The sequence below is a fragment of the Bombina bombina genome, chromosome 6 (genome assembly GCF_027579735.1).
Source record: "Bombina bombina isolate aBomBom1 chromosome 6, aBomBom1.pri, whole genome shotgun sequence".
In the NCBI taxonomy this organism is placed as follows: Eukaryota; Metazoa; Chordata; class Amphibia; order Anura; family Bombinatoridae; genus Bombina; species Bombina bombina.
The window spans coordinates 638945794-638972353 of NC_069504.1; the positions used below are offsets into that span (position 1 = coordinate 638945794).

The 26560-nt window shown below is 36.0% G+C and overlaps 1 protein-coding gene across 1 annotated transcript in view; it reads left to right on the top strand.

The window, feature by feature from the left end:
* ACAN (aggrecan) overlaps nt 1–18061 on the top strand; it is a 145620-nt gene extending 127559 nt beyond the window's left edge. The window contains exons 17-19 of the mRNA XM_053717660.1: nt 2204–2348; nt 6661–6843; nt 15635–18061. Coding sequence (XP_053573635.1) covers nt 2204–2348; nt 6661–6843; nt 15635–15714 — 408 coding nt within the window. The 3' untranslated portion in view covers nt 15715–18061. The remainder of the gene's footprint in view (nt 1–2203; nt 2349–6660; nt 6844–15634) is intronic.
* Nucleotides 18062–26560: the final 8499 nt, after the last annotated feature.

Below are 26560 nucleotides of genomic sequence, written 5' to 3' on the forward strand. Positions count from 1 at the left end.
TTAATGTTGGGGGGGATTTGTAATTTTTTTTCCAGGTAAAAGAGCTGATTACTTTGGGGCAATGCCCCGCAAAAGGCCCTTTTAAGGGCTATTGGTAATTTAGTGTAGGGTAGGGCTTTTTTTATTTTGCAGGGCTTTTTTATTTTGTTAGGGGGATTAGATTAGGTGTAATTAGTTTAAAAATCTTATAATTTGTTTATTATTTTCTGTAATTTAGTGTTTTGTTTTTTTTGTACTTTAGATAATTGTATTTTATTGTATTTAATTTAGGGAATTAATTTAATTATAGTGGTAGTGTTAGGTGTAATTGTAACTTAGGTTAGGTTTTATTTTACAGGTACTTTTGTCTTTATTTTAGCTAGGTAGTTATTAAATAGTTAATAACTATTTAATAACTATTGTACCTAGTTAAAATAAATACTAAATACAAACTTGCCCGTAAAATAAAAATAAACCCTAAGCGAGCTACAATGTAACTATTAGTTATATTGTAGCTAGCTTAGGGTTTATTTTATAGGTATTTAGTTTTAAATAGGAATAATGTAGTTAATTATAGTTATTTTTATTTAGATTTATTTAAATTATATTTAAGTTAGGGGGTGTTAGGGTTAGACTTAGGTTTAGGGATTAATAACTTAAATAAAGTGGCGGCGACGTTGGGGATGGCAGATTAGCGGTTAATAAGTGTAGGTATGTTGCAGCGACATTGGGGGCGGCAGATTAGGGGTTCATAATATAGGTGTCGGCGATGTTGGGGGCAGCAGATTAGGGGTTCATAACTATAATGTAGGTGGTGGCGGTGTCCGGTAGTGGCAGATTAGGGGTTAATAATATAATGTAGGTGTCAGCGATGTCGGGGGCAGCAGATTAGGGGTTAATAAGTGTAAGATTTGGGGTGTTTAGACTTGGGGTTCATGTTAGGGTGTTAGATGTAGACATAAATGTATTTTCCCCATATGAATCAATGGGGCTGGGTTAGGAGCTAAACGCTGCTTTTTTGCAGGTGTTAGGTTTTTTTCCAGCCGGCTCTCCCCCATTGATCGCTATGGGGAAATCGTGCAAGAGCACGGTCAGCCAGCTCACCGCTAACGTAAGCAGCGCTGGTATTGAGGTGAGATGTGGAGCAAAATTTTGCTCTATGATCACTTTTTTTTTGTTAACGCCGGGTTTGGAAAAACCCGTAATACCAGCGCTGTCTGTAAGTGAGCGGTGAGCATAAACTGCTCGTTAGCACCGCACAGCTTCTAACGCCAAACTCGTAATCTAGCCGTTGGCTTGTAGATGGAAGTAGATGTGTGGGATGGAACCATTCCGATCTTAGGTTAGACAACACTGATCTAAACCTCCCACCCTTGTAGTTTTAAGTGTTTTCCCTGCTCTGTATTGTGTGTCCCAAACAATCATTTTTGGATTTACGAATCCCATTTTTTATATTTGTGTATCTTTGCAATGATTTCTGTAATTCAAAGGGGCATGGAAGGCAAAACTAAACTTTCATGACTTGAAGAAGCATAAAATTTAACAAAGCGCTATACAATTTACTTCTGTTAATATATTTACCTCTTTCTCTTGTTATCATTTAATGAAACATAGCTCCTTTCCATAACCACATACTGAGGTAGGCTCAGGTTCATTCCCATATCTTAAATACTATTATTGTTTGCTATAATGTTTGTATCAGTGTTATACATATAGTGCTTCTGAGATTATCTCAATAGACTCTTATGGAAAGCAACTAAATTTCAACAAAGGATACCAATAGAATGATGTATATTTAACCCATTTTTGCCCAGATTTATTTGTCTACAGAGGAACAAAGTTTCAATGTTAAAAAATAAGTAAAAAGTGAAATTAATGATTGGATTATGTCTGGGGGTGTGTCTATGATGCTAGACACACCCTCCAGCCTGCGATCCAATTCTGGAAGCACCTCTGGCTTCAGTACAGCCTTCCTAAGGGCACTAAAGTCCAGTGCAATAAAGACAGCATAGAATGTCCAAAGGGCGAGAAGGGGTTAATGTCAGAACTTGTACATTCTGAATCATAACAGCTTAATTTTGAATTTCATGACCCTTTAAAAAATCACTATAACATTTTAAGAGTAAGCTTTATATTTGAGGCTGTTTGTAGTAGAAATGTGCAAAACATGTTTTTTCCATACAGCAGTAGCTAAAGTCCAAGCTCATATTGTACTCTCTATTAGATATACGAGAATTGGAGGCCAAACCAACCAGATAACTTCTTTGCCACGGGGGAGGACTGTGTTGTAATGATATGGCATGAAAGAGGAGAATGGAATGATGTGCCATGTAATTATCACTTGCCATTCACGTGTAAAAAAGGAACAGGTAAGGTAACAGATATAACCTGAACTGCTTGAAAAAAATAAATGTAACTTAAAGGAATATGAAACACATTTTTTTTTCTTTCATGATTCAGATAGAGCATGCAATTTTAAAGGGATAGTAAACCCAAAAACGTTTTTAATATTTTTTGAAAGTTCATTATATATATTAGATATTTTAAATAAGTACCTGTTAAACTTTTTCACTTGTTTTCTAGTTATTCCTCAATAAAAGTATTTATTTTGCCAAACCCATTTTGTATCTCCTTACGTGGACCCTATAATGATGTTCTACCTAGGTAGAATCATCATGGCGACCCGCATGCGCATATAATTATTTTAAAATTAACGCATGCGCATCTTGGCCCCTCATACCTAGCTAATGCGACACGTCACTATACTGACATGGGAAGCAGGGCGGACTTCATAATAGTGACGTCGACGTTGGTGGGAGTGGTGCACCCGAACGCTGAAGATTCACTGAGCGCAGGAGGAAATATCTGTGTTAGGTTGCTTGAGGTAAGTATAATAAATACCCCTAGGCTAACAAGCAATTCAATTTGATCTTAGTAAAAGGAAATAAACCCATAGACTAACAAGCATTTTTTAAACTCTAGAAAAACGAGCATGTTGGTTTTTATTTCTTAAAGTAGACAACCCGCAGAGTGACCAGCAATTATTTTTAACCCCTAGACTAACGAGCAAGTTTTTTTATTCTTACAACAGATTAATCGCAGGAGCTGCAAAGATTAAAAGCAACAGCAATTTAGGATGTGACTAAAGTTAATTATTAACATCCAAAGTTGCTTTTGCTTTTAATCTTTGCAGCTCCTGCGATTAATCTGTTTTTAAGAACAAAACAACTTACTCGTTAGTCTAGGGGTTAAAAATAATTGCTGGTTACTTTGCGGGTTTTCTACTTTAAGAAATAAAAACCAACATGCTCGTTTTTCTAGGGGATACAAAATACTCGTTAGTCTAGGAGTTGACTTCCTTTTACTAAAATCAAATTAACTTGCTTGTTAGCCTAGGGGTTCTTATTATACTTACCTAAAGTATAAGCCCCTGTAGCATGTGGACACTATTGACATTCACAACTTCGCGCATGCGAGGTTTCAATAAAGAGCGTCCTTTTAATATTTAAATAAGATGTGCAGAAACAATTGCCTATTGGATGTTAATGATCAATTAATTTTGCATTAACTCTGCCTATTTTATGGGCAGTCGGTACTGCTTGTTGCTTGTGAATTTTAAAGTTAAATTAAAGATATTTAAAAGTAGACATGTGCGTTTCGTTTCGTTCCGAATTTAAATTCGGACGAATTTGTCAAATTCGGAGATTCGGATCTATTTGAATTTCCGAATTACCGTAGCACCGAATCTAATGAATAAATCCGAATAAGTTCGGATTTATTTGTAACATTCGGATGGCCATGGACTAATCACAATTACACTAGTATTGTACTGTATATTAGGTTATATCACTCTGCTATGGGTTACACCTAATATTACAGTACATAATACTAGTCTAATACACAGCACATCCCACCTAACACATACCGAACTTCCGAATTTACGAATCGAATCCGAACCGAATACATCCGAATTTATTCAAATCCGAATAAATCTGATCGAATCGGAAACTAATGCATTCAAATCGAATGTATCCGAATTCGAATCGATCCAAAAACAAAATTTGAAAACATCCAAATCGATCTGAAACGAAACAAATTTTTTCGCTGCGCACAAGTCTATTTAAAAGCTTCTTTTCAAGAAAAAATAAGTTCATTTTATTGCATATATATCTCAAATAATAATTATGTATTTTGTTTTGCTAATACTTGGCAAAGATTTCTAACCCTTTAAGCGACTTTCAAATTTTCTCTTATAATCATTTTTCTTTGTTTTCTTGGTATCTTTATTTGAACAACAGGATTGTAAGCTTAGGAGCCATCACCATTTATGGTTCAGCACATGGGTAGTGCTTGCTGATTGGTGGCTAAATGATACATTTTGATAATAGGAGTAAATTAGAAAGTTGCTTACAATTGTATGCTCTATTTGAATCATGAAAGAAAAAAAATTGGGTTTCATATCCCTTTAACTAAAATAAATTTTAATAAAGGACCAAGGAATACCCATTGCTTATACTATAATGGAAGCCCATTCACAGTACTTATGCAATAATGATGGCTCGTTCCAATAATGGATGAACATTCAGTAATAGAAGCCTCTTTTGTAGCACTGAATAAGTTAGGTTCATTCCTTGTTCTTTATGCGTTAATAAAACAGTATTCATATGTGCTTATATAGTTTAGTCTGTTTTATGTATCTACCATGAATCAGTGTTATTGTGTACCGAGCCCTATGGAATTTTGTTTTGTTTTACAAATAAATGATAATAATTATAATACCAATAAAGTAACTCTAATGAGAGCAAATGCTTTGCAGATTTCTAATGATATTTTGGTGGCACTTAACTGTTACCTGAAACCAAGGTTATCACTGAATCATTCCTTGTTTATCTATTAACAAAAGAGGAAAGTCGTGTCATTTTTATTAGCAACAAGTTGTATTATTTTTCACTGAGCCTTTTTGATATTGTTGCTAAGCATCTGAGAATCAACAACACATGCCAAAGAATATAAATAGCCTCATTACTTAAATTTTGGAACGATAATGAGAAGACATAGTATAGTTATTTACTAAGGATTTTAATTAGCACTTCCATTGTTTATATAGCACCACAAATTCAGTGACAGCCTGAGAAGTCTGTTTACAACTTACATGGGTGGCAGAGCCAACTGGGAGCTCTCAAGCCTAGCAACAGTGTTGCCAGATGCGTTGGCATTATGCCCGCCAGAGAGATTGTATTGTTATACTCCGTACTCAAACTCTTCTGCACTTATTTTTTTTTTAAAGCATTAGACTTAGTAAATATGTTTTGATGTAGGTTGTGAATTAAAATAACCATTGTAAATCAACTCAAATCATGCATTTTATAGATTAGGTAATCCAAATTTCAAACATCGCGGGCCCTTCTATAAAGCAATATTTATGCAATAATACAATATGTAATAATAATTGCAATCTATAGTAAACAGCACACTTAAAGGGAGATGAAACCTAAAATGTTTCCTTCATGATTCAGATAGAGCATATCATTTTAAACCAATTTACATTTACTGATATTACATAATTTGCTTAGTTCCCTTAGTATCCTTTGTTCAAAAGTATACCTATTTAGGTTTAGGAGGTGGGAGCTAGTTGCTGATTGGTGGCTGCACATATCTGCCTCTTGCCCTTGGCTTACAAATGTGTTCACCTAGCTCACAGTAGTGCATTGCTGCTCCTTCAACAAAGGATAGCAAAATAATTAAGTAAAATTGACAATATAACTAAATTGGAAATTTGATTAAAAATGTATGTTTTTTCTGAATTATGAAATACAAATTTTGAGTTGCATGTCCCTTTAAATATTGAAGAATCTGCCATTTATCTGAAAAATTATTTAATAAAAAAACACAGTTAAGAAACTCATAATTGTAATTGTACAAAAATGACAGCACAACATTTTATAAACTTTAGAGACAAAACGTGTTTGTGTGTGCACGCTCATGTGCTTGTGCATTTTTGTGTGTGTGTACGCTCGTGTGCTTGTGCATGTGTGTGTGTGTTTTTGTAGAGCAGCCCCTGAGGTTATCTCAGACTGGTAATTTGTACAAATCATGAAAAATTTAAGTAAATCACTTTAGTTATTAGAATGTCAAAATAATATTTATCAGTACATCCAAATTACATTTTGATAACATTTAGCATGGTGATCCATCTATCTTTATTAGATGGGGAAAAAAATCAAGCAGTATATAAATAAAAAAAACTTCAAAGCACATTATTTTAATTTTTGTTTGTGTTCATGTAATAGAAGAATATAGCCAAATCAATTGTGTGAGCATGTGAAAACCAATACACGTTTTATACCCATTTTGGGAGTTTTGGTGATATGGAGTTTGAACTGAATTTGGAAGTTACACTGATCAGATAATTTGATTTCCCTACGGTTCATTTACCTTACTGCAATGTTAAAGTTTATATTTTCAAATCATAATAGTCATGTACAGTATAAGATCTCATACATAAATTACCAAAACTTACAAAGAAACATATGCCCCATGTACCATTGGTGTTTTGTGTGTATATATATATAAATATATGTGTATATATATGTATATATATATTTAGGTTTAGTCTGATAAATTAGAACATGAGGAATTGTATGTTACATACTATATTCTAATAAATTGTCTTAATTCTAGTGGCTTGTAGTGACCCTCCCGTGGTCCCAAATGCTAGCACATTAGGAAAGAGGAAAGAGCGTTATGAAATCAGCTCATTAGTGCGGTATCAGTGCAACCAAGGTTTCCTTCAGCGTCATGTTCCTATAATCCGTTGTCTACCAAGCGGGCAGTGGGAAGAGCCAAGGATACAATGCATAGATCGTAAGTATTTCATATTAATATTGTTCAGCATGACAATATAATTCATATAGAAAGAAATTTAGCTTAGAACACGCACAACACCAGTGTGGTCTATATAAATTGCCCCACCCCAAGCCACTAAAGGCAACATAATTACACATTTTATTTATAAAAGCTTTCAGGTAGCTGCTTCATGAGATTTGTGTTTTTCATAAAAATCCTGTACACAAATACATAGCTATAATTGCACATAAACACCTACATTTTCTTTCTTTTTTCTTCTCTCTGCTTTTTTATCACTATCCTCTCTACTACAATTGTTGCTTGTAAAGCCTTTTCTTTTATATATTCCATGTTTTGCTTTTTTCATTCCCCTCTCTCTCTGTCCATCTGACTTTATATGGCCATCTTGCTCTCTCTCTTTCACCATATTTCTTGCTAACCATGTCAATGTCTCTTTATGAGCATCTCTCTCCCTTTCTTTGTCCACCTCCGTGTCATTCACTGCTTTTCTCTCTTATCCCAGAGTTATTGTGTTTCTCCTCTAGCCCATTTCCTTCCGTGTTTTACCACTACTTGTAGCAATTTTTAAGATGATTACCCAGATGATACCAGCTGTGTACAACCTTTCTAAATTCAAACCAAGAGAAGAAATGTTACCATTTAAATTAATAAAATCAACAATGCAAACTTCAATATAAGCAAACTTCAGGTGAGGAATGCTTTAGTTCAAGACCCAGAAATATACATTTCCTTGACTCCCGGCCCAACTGTGCCCCACTCATGGCACGCCTTGACTCCACTGTTACCCATCCTGACGTCATGCTAGACCACAGTAAGTGTGCTAGCTGTCCTTATTCCATCTCCAACCTTCTTGTCCTGGATAGCTGCCAATAAATATTGTGACTTATGATGTCTTATTGTCCCTTATTCTTTTTACTGTTGTTTTCTAAAAAAAAAAATATTTCGGGTATTTTTACCATTTACCTTTTCCAACTCTTTTCATTAATATAGTTTCTGAAGAAAAGAATGAGCTGGCAAATGCAATAATTTTAAAAATAAAACTATAAAATGTGCAAATCATTTTTACAGACCCTCTATTTACCCATAGGGTTTAATACATTTCTAGGGGAAAAATATACATGATTAGATTATTATAGTGATATATATAGTACTGTTGGTAAACACAAATTAAAAAGTCCATGCACATATCTGAGATAATTTCCACTCTAGGGTGTTTGCACAGTAAAAACAATTCCCATATTAAAGATAACCATTTCTAAAATAGCAAGCAATTGAGCACATAATACAACCTCTTCTAGGCAAAGAGTCTAAGGAAGGATATTATCCTCATACTTCACTTCCAGGCTTATCAACCATATTCATTATATTCAAGCATAAACACCCATTCAAATCACTTTTTTGATGCCAATAAGCCATCATTTTAAAAATGATGTGCAGCACAAGCTGTCTCCTGCTGCACATGTTGCCAGTTGAGCAAGGTCAGGTTGTCCCCTTCAAACTAAATCTTATTAACCATCTCCCTTTATCAACCATCTTCTCCTCCTTTACCTCTCTCTCTGCTTGCCCCTGTTCTAAGAGCCGTGCTGCTATGGTTCCTGTTAATTGATAAGCCCTGAAATGTTGTGATTTAGATTACATTAGTGAGATCAGATATTAAAAATTGAAAAATGGGACAGTTGATCAGCAAAACAAATGTTGAATTATTAGAATAGTATATTAAATACTGTCATTTTTTATGAAGTAGTTTGTATTTTCTACCACTAAACTGCCAGATATAAGGTCTGCTGAATGTGCAAAAGCTCTCCTCTGCTTGTGTCGTTTTATGATAATCTGCCCACTCACCTCACACTCCTCTATAAAGGTGCACAGAGTTATCTCCTCCTCTTTTACACACACACAGGGTGCTCTCCCAATGCATCATGCAGGGAACTGTAGTTCCTGGTGTGGAGCTGAAAGTAAAGCGTAGGTAATACAAATTAATTTCTGTCTTTCTGGCTTTAAAATAACAGGGGTCCCTTTAAATATGTCTAATCATATTGGTACAACAGGGGACAGCCCTGTTATAAAGGAACATTGAGAGTCCGTATATTATATCGATCTAGTATAATTAGCTTGGCAAATCTTAAAAGTTGAAACTTGTATGCTTTGTCCTGTGATTGGTTATTTAGAAATGGGATATAGTGGCATTGAAACAGGAGTAGGAGAAGCTTGTGTTGAGTGAATCATGGTGAAAGTTAGAAGAAGAGCATCGATAAACAAAAGTACAAGGAGATACTGAGTGCAATATGAGAAAAATGCTTTTCCTTAGTCTTGTTGCTCCAAGGAGATTGTTCTTTGAGCCCAATGTAAAGAGTGAAGATATTTGGAAACAAAAAGGATTTACCAATGGCACTACTAGATATGTAAGCAGACTACTACCTAGTAAATAGATACTCCAGTAAAATAACTGTGAGTTCCAGGGATGGTGCTGTGTATAAAAAGTACTTTGCAAAGACACAAAATTGGATAGCCTGGGCTACCCAACAAGAGTATACACCTAATAGCACTCTACTAATACTGCTGTGGTTATTTTAACCCTGCAGACACTCAATAGTATTACACAACCATTCATAAAGTACAGCTTAAGCAAGTGTGAATTGGATGTATTTCGGTCACCTTATGTAAAGATGCTGTTGCGGTCTTTTTCTTTTTTATATTAGACTCACACATGAATGCATCAGTGATATGAACCTATTTGATCTTTAACCCTGACAGCATCTAACACTTCAGGTGCATATTATAACAAAATTCAAAACCTACTGACATCAGCTATAATTAACTAACCTGTGTAATCAGTTCAACAAAGTAGTACTAGCTGTATGCAGTAAGCTTTATTATTAGATACTATTTCCAATGCATTCATTACTATATAATCCTTATGCTTGCCGGCAAGTCATATATCATAAGCCACTCCTGCCTTTTATTGTTCTCAATCATTAGGGCACGTCTGCACACTAAATATAAATTATTTATATCTACATATGATTATATAAGTGATGCCAACTTGCTCAAGGTACATACTTAATATATAGGGGATCTAATATATATGTTGATGCCTATTTTACCTTGGCACTTAACATATAACCAGTAGTAAGATATACTCCATTATGAGCAGTAGTTCTTTCCTTAAGCACAGGTATATATAATACTATTTTGGGTGCATGTAGCATTTATTCTGAGCCTTCCCTGATTAAGGCCTCCTCCTCAATAGTTATTACTCAACTTCCTGTACTTCTGAGCCCATAGTGATGCTAACACATAAGCATTTACTTTAATTTACATGCTGACTCTCCTCCGTTTCGTAGTTTTAATTGTATGTATTTTGTATGTTTTTGTTGTTTTTAATTATATTAATAAAAGTTATATTTTATTACCAGACTATCTGACCCTTTGACATATTAATAATGAGATATTGTCCTTTATTAATTCCACATGATTGTATCATTACTATTAGGACTCTAGAGTGTTATTAGGTGTATACTCTTGTTGGGTAGCCCAGGCTATCCAATTTTGTGTCTTTTTAAAAAGTGAAGATGTCTGTTCACAATATACAGCAAAGGAATTGTTGCTGAGGAAATGTGCTGCTCTATGTTTTTCTCTCTTTTTTTCTTATGTGAGATGGTCATTTGAAATCAGACATTATATGAAAGTCCATACATAAATAGTGTCGGACTATACCATAAAGTTTGCTGGATATGTGAATTGATTTGTGTTGAAACAATGGAACTGAGATAAACAATATTACAGGGAGTGCAGAATTATTAGGCAAATGAGTATTTTGACCACATGATCCTCTTTATGCATGTTGTCTTACTCCAAGCTGTATAGGCTCGAAAGCCTACTACCAATTAAGCATATTAGGTGATGTGCATCTCTGTAATGAGAAGGGGTGTGGTCTAATGACATCAACACCCTATATCAGGTGTGCCTAATTATTAGGCAACTTCCTTTCCTTTGGCAAAATGGGTCAAAAGAAGGACTTGACAGGCTCAGAAAAGTCAAAAATAGTGAGATATCTTGCAAAGGGATGCAGCACTCTTAAAATTGCAAAGCTTCTGAAGCGTGATCATCGAACAATCAAGCGTTTCATTCAAAATAGTCAACAGGGTCGCAAGAAGCGTGTGGAAAAACCAAGGTGCAAAATAACTGCCCATGAACTGAGAAAAGTCAAGCGTGCAGCTGCCAAGATGCCACTTGCCACCAGTTTGGCCATATTTCAGAGCTGCAACATCACTGGAGTGCCTAAAAGCACAAGGTGTGCAATACTCAGAGACATGGCCAAGGTAAGAAAGGCTGAAAGACGACCACCACTGAACAAGACACACAAGCTGAAATGTCAAGACTGGGCCAAGAAATATCTCAAGACTGATTTTTCTAAGGTTTTATGGACTGATGAAATGAGAGTGAGTCTTGATGGGCCAGATGGATGGGCCCGTGGCTGGATTGGTAAAGGGCAGAGAGCTCCAGTCCGACTCAGACACCAGCAAGGTGGAGGTGGAGTACTGGTTTGGGCTGGTATCATCAAAGATGAGCTTGTGGGGCCTTTTCGGGTTGAGGATGGAGTCAAGCTCAACTCCCAGTCCTACTGCCAGTTTCTGGAAGACACCTTCTTCAAGCAGTGGTACAGGAAGAAGTCTGCATCCTTCAAGAAAAACATGATTTTCATGCAGGACAATGCTCCATCACACGCGTCCAAGTACTCCACAGCGTGGCTGGCAAGAAAGGGTATAAAAGAAGAAAATCTAATGACATGGCCTCCTTGTTCACCTGATCTGAACCCCATTGAGAACCTGTGGTCCATCATCAAATGTGAGATTTACAAGGAGGGAAAACAGTACACCTCTTTGAACAGTGTCTGGGAGGCTGTGGTTGCTGCTGCACACAATGTTGATGGTGAACAGATCAAAACACTGACAGAATCCATGGATGGCAGGCTTTTGAGTGTCCTTGCAACGAAAGGTGGCTATATTGGTCACTGATTTGTTTTTGTTTTGTTTTTGAATGTCAGAAATGTATATTTGTGAATGTTGAGATGTTATATTGGTTTCACTGGTAAAAATAAATAATTGAAATGGGTATATATTTGTTTTTTGTTAAGTTGCCTAATAATTATGCACAGTAATAGTCACCTGCACACACAGATATCCCCCTAAAATAGCTATAACTAAAAACAAACTAAAAACTACTTCCAAAACTATTCAGCTTTGATATTAATGAGTTTTTTTTGGGTTCATTGTTGTTCAATAATAAAATTAATCCTCAAAAATACAACTTGCCTAATAATTCTGCACTCTCTGTATAAGAGTTTTATTTTACTATGTGCTGAGGCCTAGATTACTAGTTAGGTGCAACCCATAACGTGTACCACATTACTATGTGTTCGGCTTCACATAAACAATAACGCAAGACTGCGTATTAAAAGTTGTTACAAAATGTTTAACTAAAGGATTTTTTAAAAACACCTGATACATAAATAGTGCATTCTAAATTTTTAATGGGAAGCGGTAGTATCACGCTTAGTGCACTCATATTAAAAAAAAATCTTTCTCAGTTAGTGCTTTTGAAAAACAAATAGTACCTGTTATCACTTCACTTGCTATTGTGCATTCAAAAACGTGGGATGTATGTAGCAAAGAACTTAACCAAAAACGTCACTGCTTGAGCAGAATTTTTGTGATTCCTCAGCTTTGCGCTCAAGCGTTGTCAGACATGAATTTTAGTGCAGGCTAAATGTATCATCTAAGGGAAAAAACATACCTGCAATATCCAACACAAATATTGTAGAGGGCATTATACTACCGCGCACACAATATAAATTCACCATGGACTTGCAATACCAGAGCAAAAATGCAAGTGGAATAGATTGCATTCCAGCAACGTTAACACTCCATTCTGTTTGCATTTTTGCTCACACCCTTAGGATTTTATGAATTATATACTGTAGCTTGGCAGGAAGCCCAGAAAATTCCAATAAATTATGTTCCATATTGATTATAAATAATTATCCATCCCATCACTGGAAAGATTAGTTATTTTCTCACCTATGATTTTATATGTCAAAATAACTAAATACACATTTCAACATCATTTTCTTTGTTCTTGTATTTCTAACCAAAGAATTGCAAAAAGGTTTGCTGTTGTTTATTATTCTTAAATCTCTATGTAATGATATGTTTGGTAAATCCAACTGAAACCCTGCCTGCATATCATGTCAGTGCTTGTAAATGCTCTTTAACTATTGCATTATAACAAGTGTTGTGTGCATAGCTATTACTCATGGTTGTAATTAACTAACAGAAAATAAAGTTTATATCCATCAGAGCAAAAAAAATAATATTTTTTTTTTTACAAAAATCACCAAAGGCCTAAAATGTTTGTATTTTGTATGCCTCTTACAAAAACACTCAGGCTGTCAGTATAGTCTGCAAAGTAAAATAACAGATAATTGTTTCTGTAATTTTCCCAGGAGGGAAGGCAGCATTCATATAAGTTTGCATCGTGCACCAATTACTGATTCTTTCTCAATAGTGTGCAATGCATTTCTCAGGTTTTAGTTTAAATGACCTGTGGACAAGAGAATTTGGTTGTTCAAAGGAGCAATGTCATCTACTCAGTTTGCCTAAGATAAATGGCGTAATTGTTGAACTCCAGTCTAAGCAATTGCCTGGACCTGAAACAGCTCTGTCTGCAATCGTCCAATCATTTCTTTCCTTTCCTTCCTAAACCACATAGCAGGGGTTTTTAAGAAACCAATATGTAGTACTCAGATTGACTTCAGACACCATCCATTCTTTCTGAATTGAATATATTGTTAGCATCCTATTAAATTATTTAAAATTTTTTTTTTATATATATATATATATATATATATACTGTATATATATATATATATATATATATATATATATATAATACTGTCATTCTTTCACACACTTGCTGTACTTAAAGAGACATTGATATACAGATTGACATAGTAATAACATATAAAATGATATATGAATCATAAAACTTTAATACCTTGATCTGATTTCTATACTTTAGAATTGTATAGAATATAAGAACACTGGAAGAATTAAAAAGAAAACAAATTTAAAAAATCTATCATGTATATGAAACATCCTCTATTTTACATGTTAAAAATACTTTGAATGAACAAAAGGTTAAATCTGTTTAAATTGATCATGAAAATAACAATAAATACATAGTTATGCATAACAGATATACAGGGATTGATTTCGCATTGGCTGATAACGACAACCCCCACAGCTCTTCGGGTGGTCAAGGCCATGCCTCTAGAAGCATAAAAAGTTGTTTCAGTGCACTCAAACATCTGTTATTCAAAATAATAATAATAACGGGCAAATTTGTGTGATAATTAAAGAGACATAAAACCCATTTTTTTTTTCTTTCATGATTCAGATAGAGCATACAATTTTAAACAACTTTCCAATTTACTTCTGTTATCAATTTTTCTTCATTTTCTTGTTATCCTTTGTTAAAAAGCTGGGATGTAAGCTCAAGAGTGTGCATGTGTCCATAACAATATATGGCAGCAGTTTTGCAACAATGTTATACATTAGCAGGAGCACTAGATGGTAGCACTATTTCCTGTCATGTAGTGCTTTAGGCATATGCACGCTACCTACCTAGGTATCCCTTCAACAAAGAATAACATGAGAACGAAACAAATTTGATAATAAAAGTAAATTGGAAACTTTTTAAAAATTGTATTATCTAGCTAAATAATGAAATTCAAAATTTGGGGTTTACTGTCCCTTTAACTGACCATAAGCGCTCTGAAAATTAACCAGAGATTAGATCTCTGGTTAATTTTCTAAACGTGCCCCAAATGCCCTCTAAAGTCTATGGGAAATATGTATATATTCATATACATATATATATATAAAAATGCTTCCCATCACTGCACTACTTACCCCCTTTGCTGCATGATGTTCTGATGCCCTCTCTGACAGCATGAGAACGAGGCTCCCATAGAAGCCTATGGAAGCGCGCTCTCATAAGCGCAATGCCTCCTAGCAATGTGAACGTGATTTACTTGTAAAACCAGCGCACATTATCATACGCTGGTATTACAAAGTGGAGCTCTAATATCGCTTGCATGCCTTTAGGTATGATTATGTATATGAAACAACTGTTACTGCTAATTGTAACCACAACCCAATTAAATGGATTGAGCTAGCATGGAAAGCAGACCTCATTATCTTTTCTGTCTAAGTATTTACACAAATTCTCTTCTTTTTTACTGTTTAGTCAAAGGCCAAGTTAGAAAAATCAAAGAATATTTTGGAAGATTTTTTTTTTAAACCTTATTTTATTATAGCACGATAAACAGCACTCAAATTAAAATGTGCGTTTTTATAAATGTTTGAGGGTACCTTGCAGTACTAACAAGACTTGTTAAATCATCTCTCCTGAGCAGACAGCTTTAGACCATCAGAGAGAACAATAGAAAATGAACATTTTAGTACCTCTCTCTCATCATATACTCACTCCAGTTGGTAAAATGGATATTTGGGAACCCATTAAAGGGGAGAATATGTAAGTGTACACTGTTCCTTTTAATGTATTAAACACACCCATTTTTATGGAAATATAAGCTAATACATTTTATGAGTACCTAGTCTAATTCTGTCATCTGTTGTATTATTTATAAATGTTGCTTATAATCATTGCCCCTGACCTTTTTTTTTTATTCATTTGTTTTCCTTTTGTGCTTAATTCCTTGCAGTTTCCACCTACAGACACAAGAGAACTCCCAGAAGTCGGTCGAGAGCCATTGGCAGAGCTGAACAGAAAAAGGCCCATTAAAATGGAAACAGACAAAAAAGAAATATTTTAAAGAACATTTATATTAACAGTGTCAATTTGTTTGTTTTTTTTGTTTTCGCATATAAGGAGTTTATATTCAAGAAAACCCAACCTGTATATAAAAAAAAAATCACCAAAGCAAATTAGGTTTCAGCATTTTTACTAATGGTGAATAAGTACCTTTGTATAGGCTCACGTTGTGCCTTTCTTCAGAGGGTTAAACGATTGGCAGAAACAACCTTACGAAGAATAGAAAGGCTACACTTAAAGCCATAAAGACTATTTTATTTTCCCTTTGTTCTAATTAATTATAATGTGATATTTTTATTATTTAAACTCCAGGCTGGCCGAATTAAAAATATAAATATATTAAAGGTTACAAACACATTGCACGTCAAGGATCTTAAATAAATAATTGTGAATTGTTTGCTGAATGTATCTCAAATATGAGAGGACAAAGGGGTGGGTGGGTGGAAGATTAGGAAGAAAAAAGTTCTGTCCACAAGTGCTTTTACATCTGACAAGAGGCACAAAACTATTAGAATTGGCATCACAGCTCATTCCCACACTGCAAATATCTTTGTCCCTCAGATTATTCATTTTAGTCTTTTTTTTCCCTCCAAATATTTTTTGCTACTGTTATTGTGATGTCACTCTGTTACCATAATGTAAATGATCTAGATTATCTAGTTAATATGGATAAGCCGTATTCCATCTCGAACAAAAGATAATTTATTTTACTAATTATGTTACAAAGACTCATGCTCATACACATTCATGATGTGTTGATCTGAATGGCACGTCCATATACAATTTAATATTTAAATATACTCTGGAATATTTGCACAGAATTATTATGTAATTACTGCACTTATGTAATTATGCACTTAATATTGCTTTAATATAATAGTTTATTGTAAGTTTATTACATTTAATTTGCATTCTTAACTTGAAAGCCACAAGTAATATGCCAGATACTGGCACTGTACGACTCTATTAGGAGTCATTATTAAGTCCACCTATGTAAGGATGGGAAAATATATCTCATCATAGTTATAGCTGGTCTCTATATGACCTTTTAAATTATTTAGGTGTATCTCCCTTGCAGCCATTCATTTCTAAGTCAGTGGTGGTTCTAGGAGGTGATGTGGGTCATGGGTATTAGGAATCCAAACTCATTTCCCAAATTTTAAAGGTGCCAACAGCCATAAATGTGCAAGATAATCCCTTTTTTTACATACCCTTTGCTCTAGCAGGACAAGGAGAGGGGTAAATGCTGGCAAATAGTCATTTTAATGAGAATAAAGTATTAGAAAATAATCCACACATATCTCTCCCACCACCTCAATTACCAACCGATCCATAGGTCTGTGATCTAGAAAAACCCTGCTTTCAATATTCATATTTGCTCAGATCCCCCCCCCCCCCCCCCTCAACAAATTATTTCATAATTGAGACAGAGGGCACAATTTTAAACAACTTTCCAATTTACTTCTATTATCTAATTTGCTTTGTTCTCTTGGTATTCTTTGCTGAAAAGCATACCTAGGTATGCTCAGGAACAGTTATACACTCCTCTGATTTAGCTGATGATGGGTGGCTGAACTTATATCCCTTATGTGGTTGGATCACCTGGTGTGTTCAGCTAGCTCTCAGTAGTGCATTCCTGCACCTTCAACAAAGTATATCAAGAGAATGAAGCAAATCTGATAATAGAATTAAATGCATGCAATGATGCACTTTCTCAATTATGAAAGATGTTGGGTTTCTTTCTTTTCCTTTAATGACAGACCTACTAGGAGGCTCAGATATTTATCAAAAATCAATTTCTACTAATTTAAAAATATATGTATTTTAATCTAATGTGGCTGTATGTGGACAGGCTTGCTGACAGCATGAGATTGATAAGAATCCACCATTACTCTGCTTCCCCTGCATTTTAAGCTGTATCTCTGGTTTTGTAGTATATTCTTACAACCCCCTATTAGGACAGAGAAATACGCTAATCCATGCCCCATCCGCTCTCTCCGGGGACCGTGCAGTGCATGATGTTTCCGTGCACCTATTTATATTAAAAAATATTATTAAAAAATACAAATAATTGGAGCACTAATTTGTTTTATTTTTATTTAAATGAAATTGCAATAGTCTCTTAGACTTCTAAAAGGAGCCTCTGTGTATAATGTTATGTACAACATTTTCTATATTTTTTTGTAAAAAGCAAAACAAATATTTAATAAAACATGTGCATAGAGAGAAGACAGATCTAAGAATGTTTCTAATACCAAAAAAAAAAATACCATTGTGAAATGTGTAAAATAAAAAGCGAACCTGTTGTATTTTATTATTACTGGATCTAAAATGAAATGTCTTTGTGCTATTTGTGGGTACAACATGCTAGTCTGAAGTGTGTGTGAGTGCAGTATGTGTAGTGATGAATGGAATATTGTGCTACAAAGGTCCAGTGTTCAAGTCATCACTAAATTCCTGCTACAGAAGGTGTTACTTGTTTCTTTCCTGGCCTTAACTAACTCAGGAAAAGTAGGAGGCACTTAAATATTACTGCTTTTAAAATTGGAGTCTGTTAATTTTAAAGGGAAAAGCAGAGAGCAGCTAAAGCAAAAACAGTTTAAAAATAGCTCAATATTAACCTAGAGAAGTTTTTTTCATTCTGCTTCCAGATTGAATCAAAACTTTGGTTGTGTAGCTCACTACACAGTATTTAGTCAAATAAGTATCAATCTCCAGTCTTGTAATGAAAAACTGTAGAGATTTAAAAAACAAAAAAAGATATGCTTGTTTATTAAAGGTTTCATTTTTTTACCCAAGGTAACTATGTGAGATGCTCACAAATCTTTAGAATTGACATCAGTTAAACTTTTTTTAAGCTCCTGAGTAGGAAAGTCACTTGCAAACTTCTGCTCATGATTGACTCACTGGCCGCCTTCTGCTCAGAACCTGCATTGCCTGTGGCTCCCAAGTAAAACTTTACCCTTTTCTTCCAAAATTCATCATTAAATATATAGGGCTAGATTATGTTTGGAGCGCAAACAGTTATGTGCAAGAGAACAGGGGTTTATCACGGGTGTTTGCAGGTGTCGGGTTTTATGCTCGTATTACAAATTGAAAGTAAACGTGATTGCTTGAGCGCAATTGAAGTTGACGCGTTTCCTGTTAGGGCGACCTAAGAGCTCTGGTTAACTGTTTTGCAAAACAAAAAAGTGTCACGAAACACATCAAAAATATATTACAAAGTACAGTTACACTCATAATAACACAATCTTACAAAAATTGTTTTCAAAAAATTGCACAAAAAAGTTATAAGGGCTGAAATAAAAAAAGGCAGGCAAAGGGCTTTAACATAGAGATACATACACATACATGTCTAACGATAGATATGTATGTATATTTGTTTATATGTGTGTACATGTGCATATATGTATTTACAGACATATATACACATATAAATACATATGTACACATAAATAAACATATATATATATATATATATATTATAACAATAAACTATAAGAGAAGAAATAGAACATACAATTCAATGAACTATATGAAAGACAGGGAATCAAGCACTCTTTTATAAGCAAATCAAAAGATTTAATATCTTAACAATGTAGTTTCATCTCTAATCCATATGTCACCAATAATCAAGACATAACATATGTATACCAACACATGACATCAATTTTGTCCCTGAAGGTGTGCACACCTAATCAAAATAGCATAAAATATGCCTAATGTTTATAAATATTCCAAACACATTACACCCTAGCTGCACATGATACCCAAAATAGTATAAGGGCTAATATCAGGCATAGATAGAGCAAAATTACTTACATATAAAGACAAAACCAACATTGAAACACAGCCAATAAATGAAATATCAGTTCCTTTCATCACTAACTTTAATGGAGAACACAAAAACATAGAAAAAATAATCAAGAAACATTGGCATCATGTGAGAGAGGATCCAATCATAGGGGATAAAATCACCCTTAATCCGAAATTTATATACAGGAAATCCAGAAACTTAAAAACATTATTAGCGCCAAGTGAATTTAAAACAAACCCCCCCTAAAAGAACAGGATTTGTTAGGGAATATACTAAAAGGTTTTTACCCTTGCCATTGTTGCAGATCATGCAATTACAGTAATAAAATAAAACAGCACTCTTCCACACAGACGGGTGAAGTATTTCCCATTGTGGATACAGTACGTTGCACCGATAAAGGGGTCATCTATTTAATACAGTGTAGCTGTAAAAAACAGTACCTAGGTGAGACCTCAAGAACACTAAGGGAAAGAATAAGGGAACACCTGTGCATAATAGAAAAGGGAAAGATGGACACACATCTGTATAGCCATTTTAGGGATGTCCACAATAACAGACTTAAAGATCTCTCTTTCTGGGGAATAATGAAAGTTAAGCGTGACTGGAGAGGGGGGAACTATGAGACTTAACTACTCAAAAGAGAGGCTGAGCTAATATACAATATGAAAACCCTATACCCCCTAGGTCTAAACTCAGAACTGGATCTAAGCCCCTATATGTATGATTAAAAATGTCATTCTACTCTACTTTTATCATATTTTTAAACTTAAATATACTGAGCTTAACTATATTTCTTTCACTAGCAATGACCCATTTAATTATCCAAATGTTTATGTTTTTTGTACAAATGGAGAGTGTTACTTAACCTGTTTCAGTATATGTGTATAACACCACTATTGCTTAGAACTAAAGAATACCACCTTAAAGATCCCTAATAAATTGAACTACACACCCACAAGACCATCTGACCAATGAAACACCTATGAGGTGTATATTAAGGAGTTTTAGAAGACAGATGAACACTTCTTGAAAAAGCCCCAGGAAGGGGAGAAACGCGTTGAAGTTGTTCACCTACACCCACCTTTGAGACATTTACTATCACCCTCTATTGGATGCAAAAAGAGGAGTGTTGTTACTTCCCATGAAGAAGAATTCACTATCAGCTGTAAGCCAAGAAGGAGGAACCTACAACCACTGATTCTGAAACAAACAAACCAGTCCAGCTTTCACTGAAAGCAGAGAGTGCGCGGATACCGGAAAAACAGCTGATACGGCTCCACGCTACCTGACAGCTGACACAGCTCCACGCTACTTGACGTGCGGAGACAGATGGAGCCCTCACACCGCTGACGCCAGCGGAGACCCAGCTGGATTACTGAATACACCGCTCTGTGTGATCTGGAAGAGACGGCAATCTGACACAGACCAAATACGGAATAGAGACCGTAAGGACCGATCAGCTCTATTAAACAGACAGCTGCCCTTTTCTCCTCTTCTAACAGCAACGAATTAAGGTACCACTCTCAAATGTGTCTAAGTCTGATCCAATACTCGATGAGCAAGATCAACTACATTTGAGAGTATTAAGATAAGAGACTAAGTTTCGACTGATATATTGGTGGTATACAATACCAACGTGTATGCAAGCAAGACAGGTCATACTATCATCCACAGCCTATATATGTATTTTTTTGCTCTTACGGGACATTTTTCATTGATTCCTATTTTTATTGACTTATTGTTTTCACATGTGTATTTAAACTACTGGACGTCCAGATTTTAAGTGTCGATATACTTGAGTGTTATATTTAAAGTGTTTAGGATTGCATAATTTTCTGCGTATGTATTAAGATATATAAAAATAGGGAACCGTTCTGAAAGCCATTGTACCTCTCTACTGTAATCTGCTTGTTTGAGATAGTCTTTAGAGTTAGGTTTAACTGCCCTGCATACCCTTTCCCTTTTAAATTTAAAATTGTGATTGTGCTTGACCTTTTTCCAGTATAATATTTTAAACATTGTTTTATTTCTACTGTGCTTTGTAATTTTAACAGTATTAAATACTCTTTTATATCTGAACTAGAGTGAGGTATCATTATATAGCAGCCTAAACAAGGTGTATAGAGGACCTTAATATTTTAAACCACTTTTGCTCATATATTTTTTAGAATTATTTTAGAATTTTCTCATCACTATAGATCTTATCCTAGCTGTAAGCGCCAATACTACCTCTTTCTTCTAGCTTCACACCCAAGGGATTTTTTGAGAGGGTCCCTACTTGTATTTGGCTTTAGGTTATAATTAGCGCTGATTCTTCCCCCACTCCAAAACTAATATCAGGCAGATAACAAATGGGATCCAAATGTGATGGAATATTAATAATGAACAGCTAGCACACAGTGGAAAGTAATATCAGCAGTCCCAACTAATGGGCATAATGTTTGAGCGTTATGCATATGATAATATGAATCATTCAGAAAGACCTCTAGCATACTACACCCTACTGTGCTCGGTACCCAAGAAAATACAAGGGATATTTACCGGACAGAAACAATCTTGGGATCTAAGTATGATGAGGTGCCTTATGAGTGGTATACAAATGATCCTATCATAGCAAAAGTTGTAACAGCAGTTGCTTGCAGGTATATACAAACAGATACATGTCAGAAAAGACAAAATTGTTAACAGTTCATACATAGCATATCCAGTATAGTGCAAACAATGTCAAACCAGGCTGACCCTCCACAAAAGGCGGTTATTGCAAAGTTCAGTTATTATCCAGATATAAGCAGATGTAGAAGTTCATAAACTTATCTGAATCCTGGATATGTAATTGTAATCCGCATGAACCGTCTGTACTCTTGCTACAGTATCCGCTCACAGTGCTCGTTCAGTTACACCAGCTGCTGCTCAGTGCGCTCAACACGCCGATATCCACAAGGCATGAACCAACAGCATCATCACTTCCGGGTTAGTCACGTGAGTAGTCCATCCAATGCCTACGATCGTTTCACCCTTTGTGTCAGTTTCAAAGACAAGGCTTCCTCAGGGCAGATGCACCACTGACGATTATACTATTAATAGTTTATCAGTGCAAGATTTTGTATTTATATCAACCATTTGTCCGGTACCCCATCTTCAATACATCCGGCGCGGAGCATCCTCTTCAAACGAAGTCTTCTTCCCGAATGAATGTTTCTTTAAGTGATGTCATCCAAGATATCGTCCCTTGAATTCCGATTGGCTGATAGAATTCTATCAGCCAATCGGAATTAAAGGTGAAAAAATCCAATCAGCCAATAGGATTGAGCTTGCATTCTATTGTCTGATTGGAACAGCCAATAGAATGCAAGCTCAATCCTATTGGCTGATTGCATCAGCCAATAGGATTGTTTCACCTTTAATTCCGATTGGCTGATAGAATTCTATCAGCCAATCGGAATTCAAGGGACGCCATCTTAAAGAAACATTCATTCAGGAAGAAGACTTCGTTTGAAGAGGATGCTCCATGCCAGATATCTTAAAGATGGACCCGCTCCGCATGGATGAAGATTATCAGAATCTGTTTCCAGAAAAAGGAGTGGAACACAACTGCAGTATAAAAATAAATGTATATTTGTTACACCAGACTGTCTGAATCCTCTATTGATGGAAAAGGAATCCTTCAGTCTAGTGGTTCAACATATTTATATATCTTTAGGAATATACTCATTCAGTAGGATACTGAAGGAGGAAGACTTCTAACTAATAATATCACACTCAGATACTATCAGAAGAATGATAAGAAAGGGAAAAGACTCAGGCAACAGTGCGTCTGTACTTGGAGTAGATTAAAGGTAGAAACCCAGAATAATATAACAAACTAATGCACAGTTCAATACTTGGTAGTAAGTTCAAGCTGTATGTGTACATAGGATGATGTTAGCTGAGTAGAGTACCTTGCGAATAATTTGTAAGAGTAGGAATAGTTGCTGTGTACCTTCGTTAATGTCTCAGAGTGGTTTGGCAGAGACCAGAACAGGACCGGAAGTGACGTCAAGCTGCACTCGCAACTCCGCTGCAGATTGCTGACAGGCAGTAGTTCACACAGGGGTATGAGCTGCGGCAATGGAAAAGCAGCGAAAAGTAAACATCAAATAATAAGGTACCTTACCCCACTGATGATAGAGTGACAAGTTCTAAGTAGTTCAAAGTAGCAATTTGTAACAAGTAGAAAGGACTCAGAAATCCTTCCTCCAGCGAAGAGAAAGGTTTTAGCAAACAGGTTGGAAATCCTCACAGGTGTAGTGACTTCAATACTGAGCAGGGAGTGAAAGGAGAGCTGCTCTCTTAAAGAAGGAGGAACGAATCAGAGAATTGTGGGTGTAACTAAGAGGAGAGAGGGTTTGTACAAGGCAGAACCTGACAGAATCCCCCCCTCAAGGACGCTGTTCCACAGCGAGAGGACGAGGCCGGTCAGGATGGCGACGATGATACAAAGAGAGAAGTCTAGGTGATTTGAGATTGGAGAGTGGCTCCCAGGAGTCCTCATCACTGGAATAATTCTTCCACCTCACCAAATACTGAAGAACACCCCTGTAGAACCTGGAGTCCAAAATGGTGTCAACTTCGTACTCATCTGGTGCCAGAGGAAGATTTGTAGGAGGTAGAAGGATCCGTCCATCCCTTGTGGGTGTATAAGGTTTCAACAGCGAAACGTGAAACGTAGGGTGTATCTTCAAGGAGCTGGGGAGGTTCAATCTGACAGCGTTGGCATTGACAACCTTCTGGATAGGGAACGGACCTAAGAAAAGACTGGCCATCTTTTTGGACGGAATTTGTAGTTTCAAGTTTCGAGTGGAAAGCCAGACTATATCACCTATAGCGTAATCGGGAGGTTTACGTCTCCGAAGGTCATAGTAATGTTTCTGGGACTGCTGGGACTTGCGGATGTTCTCCTGTATGTGGTTGAAATTCTCCTGAAGTGAAAAATGGAGATCATCGATGTAAGGTGAATCTGAGGAAGGAAGAGTTGAGAAAGTCAATGTGGGGTGATAAGCATAATTTGCGAAAAAAGGTGTCATCTTGGTAGATGAATTAGATAGATTATTGTAAGCAAATTCTGCCATAGAGAGATATGTCATCCAGTCATTCTGTTGATAGGAACAATAACATCTCAGGAAATGTTCAAGCCATTGGTTCAACCTTTCCTATTGGCCATTCGTTTGCGGATGAAAAGCTGTGGTAAAGCGATGTTCCATTTTGGTCAATTCACATAATTTGCTCCAAAATTTTGAGGTGAATTGCGTACCCCTATCAGTCGTTAAGATGGAAGGAATCCCGTGCAATTTGATGATGTGGTCTATGAAAAGGGTAGCGGTTTCAGAGGAAGTAGGGAGTTTATGGAAAGGAATGAAATGTGCCATTTTAGTGAATAAATCAATGACAACGAGTATAGTCGTTTGTCCTTTTGATGGTGGTAAGTCTACTATGAAATCCATGGACACATGATGCCAAGGCATGTTGGGAATTGGTAATGGCATAAGCAAACCAAAAGGTGGTTTTCTTTCGGGTTTACAGGTGATACAAGTCCTGCAACTGGCAATGTATTCTGAAATGGTGGATTTCATGAGTGGCCACCAGTAAGTCCGAGAGACAAGATCAAGAGTTCGTTGGACACCTGGGTGTCCTGCTAAGGGAATGTCATGGCAGGACTGTATAACGTTTGTCCTCAAGGAAGGTGGTAAAAAAAATTTCTCTCCATGGTAATAGATACCATTAGTCTTGATCAAAGTAGGTTCAGGAGGAGTTGATTGTTCATTGCAGTAATTCTGAAGATCAGTCAAAAAAGGGGTAGTGAGACCTATGAAGCAATTTGGAGAGACAATGTCCTTTCTGGTGGATAGATTTACAGACCGTTCAGGTAGACAAGATAAAGCATCAGCTTTGATGTTCTTATTAGCTGGTCTGTAAATGATAACAAAATTGAAGCGGTCGAAGTACAGGCTCCAACGAACCTGTCTAGCAGATAAAGTTTTATTAGACTGAAGATATTGAAGGTTCTTGTGATCTATAAATATATTGATTGGTAGAGTAGTGCCTTCCAGGAGATGTCTCCAATGTTCAAGAGAGCGTCGGATGGCCAACAACTCCTTGTCACCAATGGCATAATTCTGTTCGGCAGGTAACATAAGTTTGGAGAAGTATGAAATTGGATGGAGAGGATCAGTTTGAGATTTTTGTTGAGAGAGAACGGCTCCAATGGCAAAATCTGAAGAGTCAACTTCCAGGGTGTATTGGTAAGAAGGATTAGGAAATTGAAGAATTGGCGCAGAGGTGAATCTGGATTTTAGATAATGGAAAGCTTGTTTAGCTTTTAAACCCCATGAGAAAGATGTTGTAGACCCAGTTAAAACCGTGAGAGGTTTCACTATTTTAGAAAATCCCTTAATAAATTTCCTATAATAGTTTGAAAACCCAAGGAAGCGTTGGAGGTCTTTTTTGGTCTTAGGTTCAGGCCAATCCAGAACAGCTTCAACTTTTTCTTTCTGCATTTGAATTCCAGATGGGGATATATCATATCCTAGAAAAGAAACCTGGGTTGTATGAAAATTACATTTCTCCAGTTTAGCGTAGAGTTTATGTGCTCTGAGACGTGCAAGGACCTGTCTGACATGCCTCACATGATCTTCATGAGTTCTGGAATAGATGAGTATATCGTCCAGATAAATAACAAGACATATATCCAGGAGATCACGGAAGACATCGTTGATGAAGAACTGAAAAGTGGCAGGGGCATTGCAAAGGCCAAACGGCATTACAAGATATTCGAATAGACCGTACCTGGTCCTAAATGCCGTTAGCCACTCGTGTCCCTCTTTGATCCTGATCAGATTATAAGCCCCTCTTAAGTCGAGCTTAGTGAAAATGGTAGCCTCTGAAAGTTTCTCGATCATCTCTGGTATGAGAGGCAGGGGGTAACGGTTTTTGATCGTGCATTTGTTCAGTTCACGATAATCA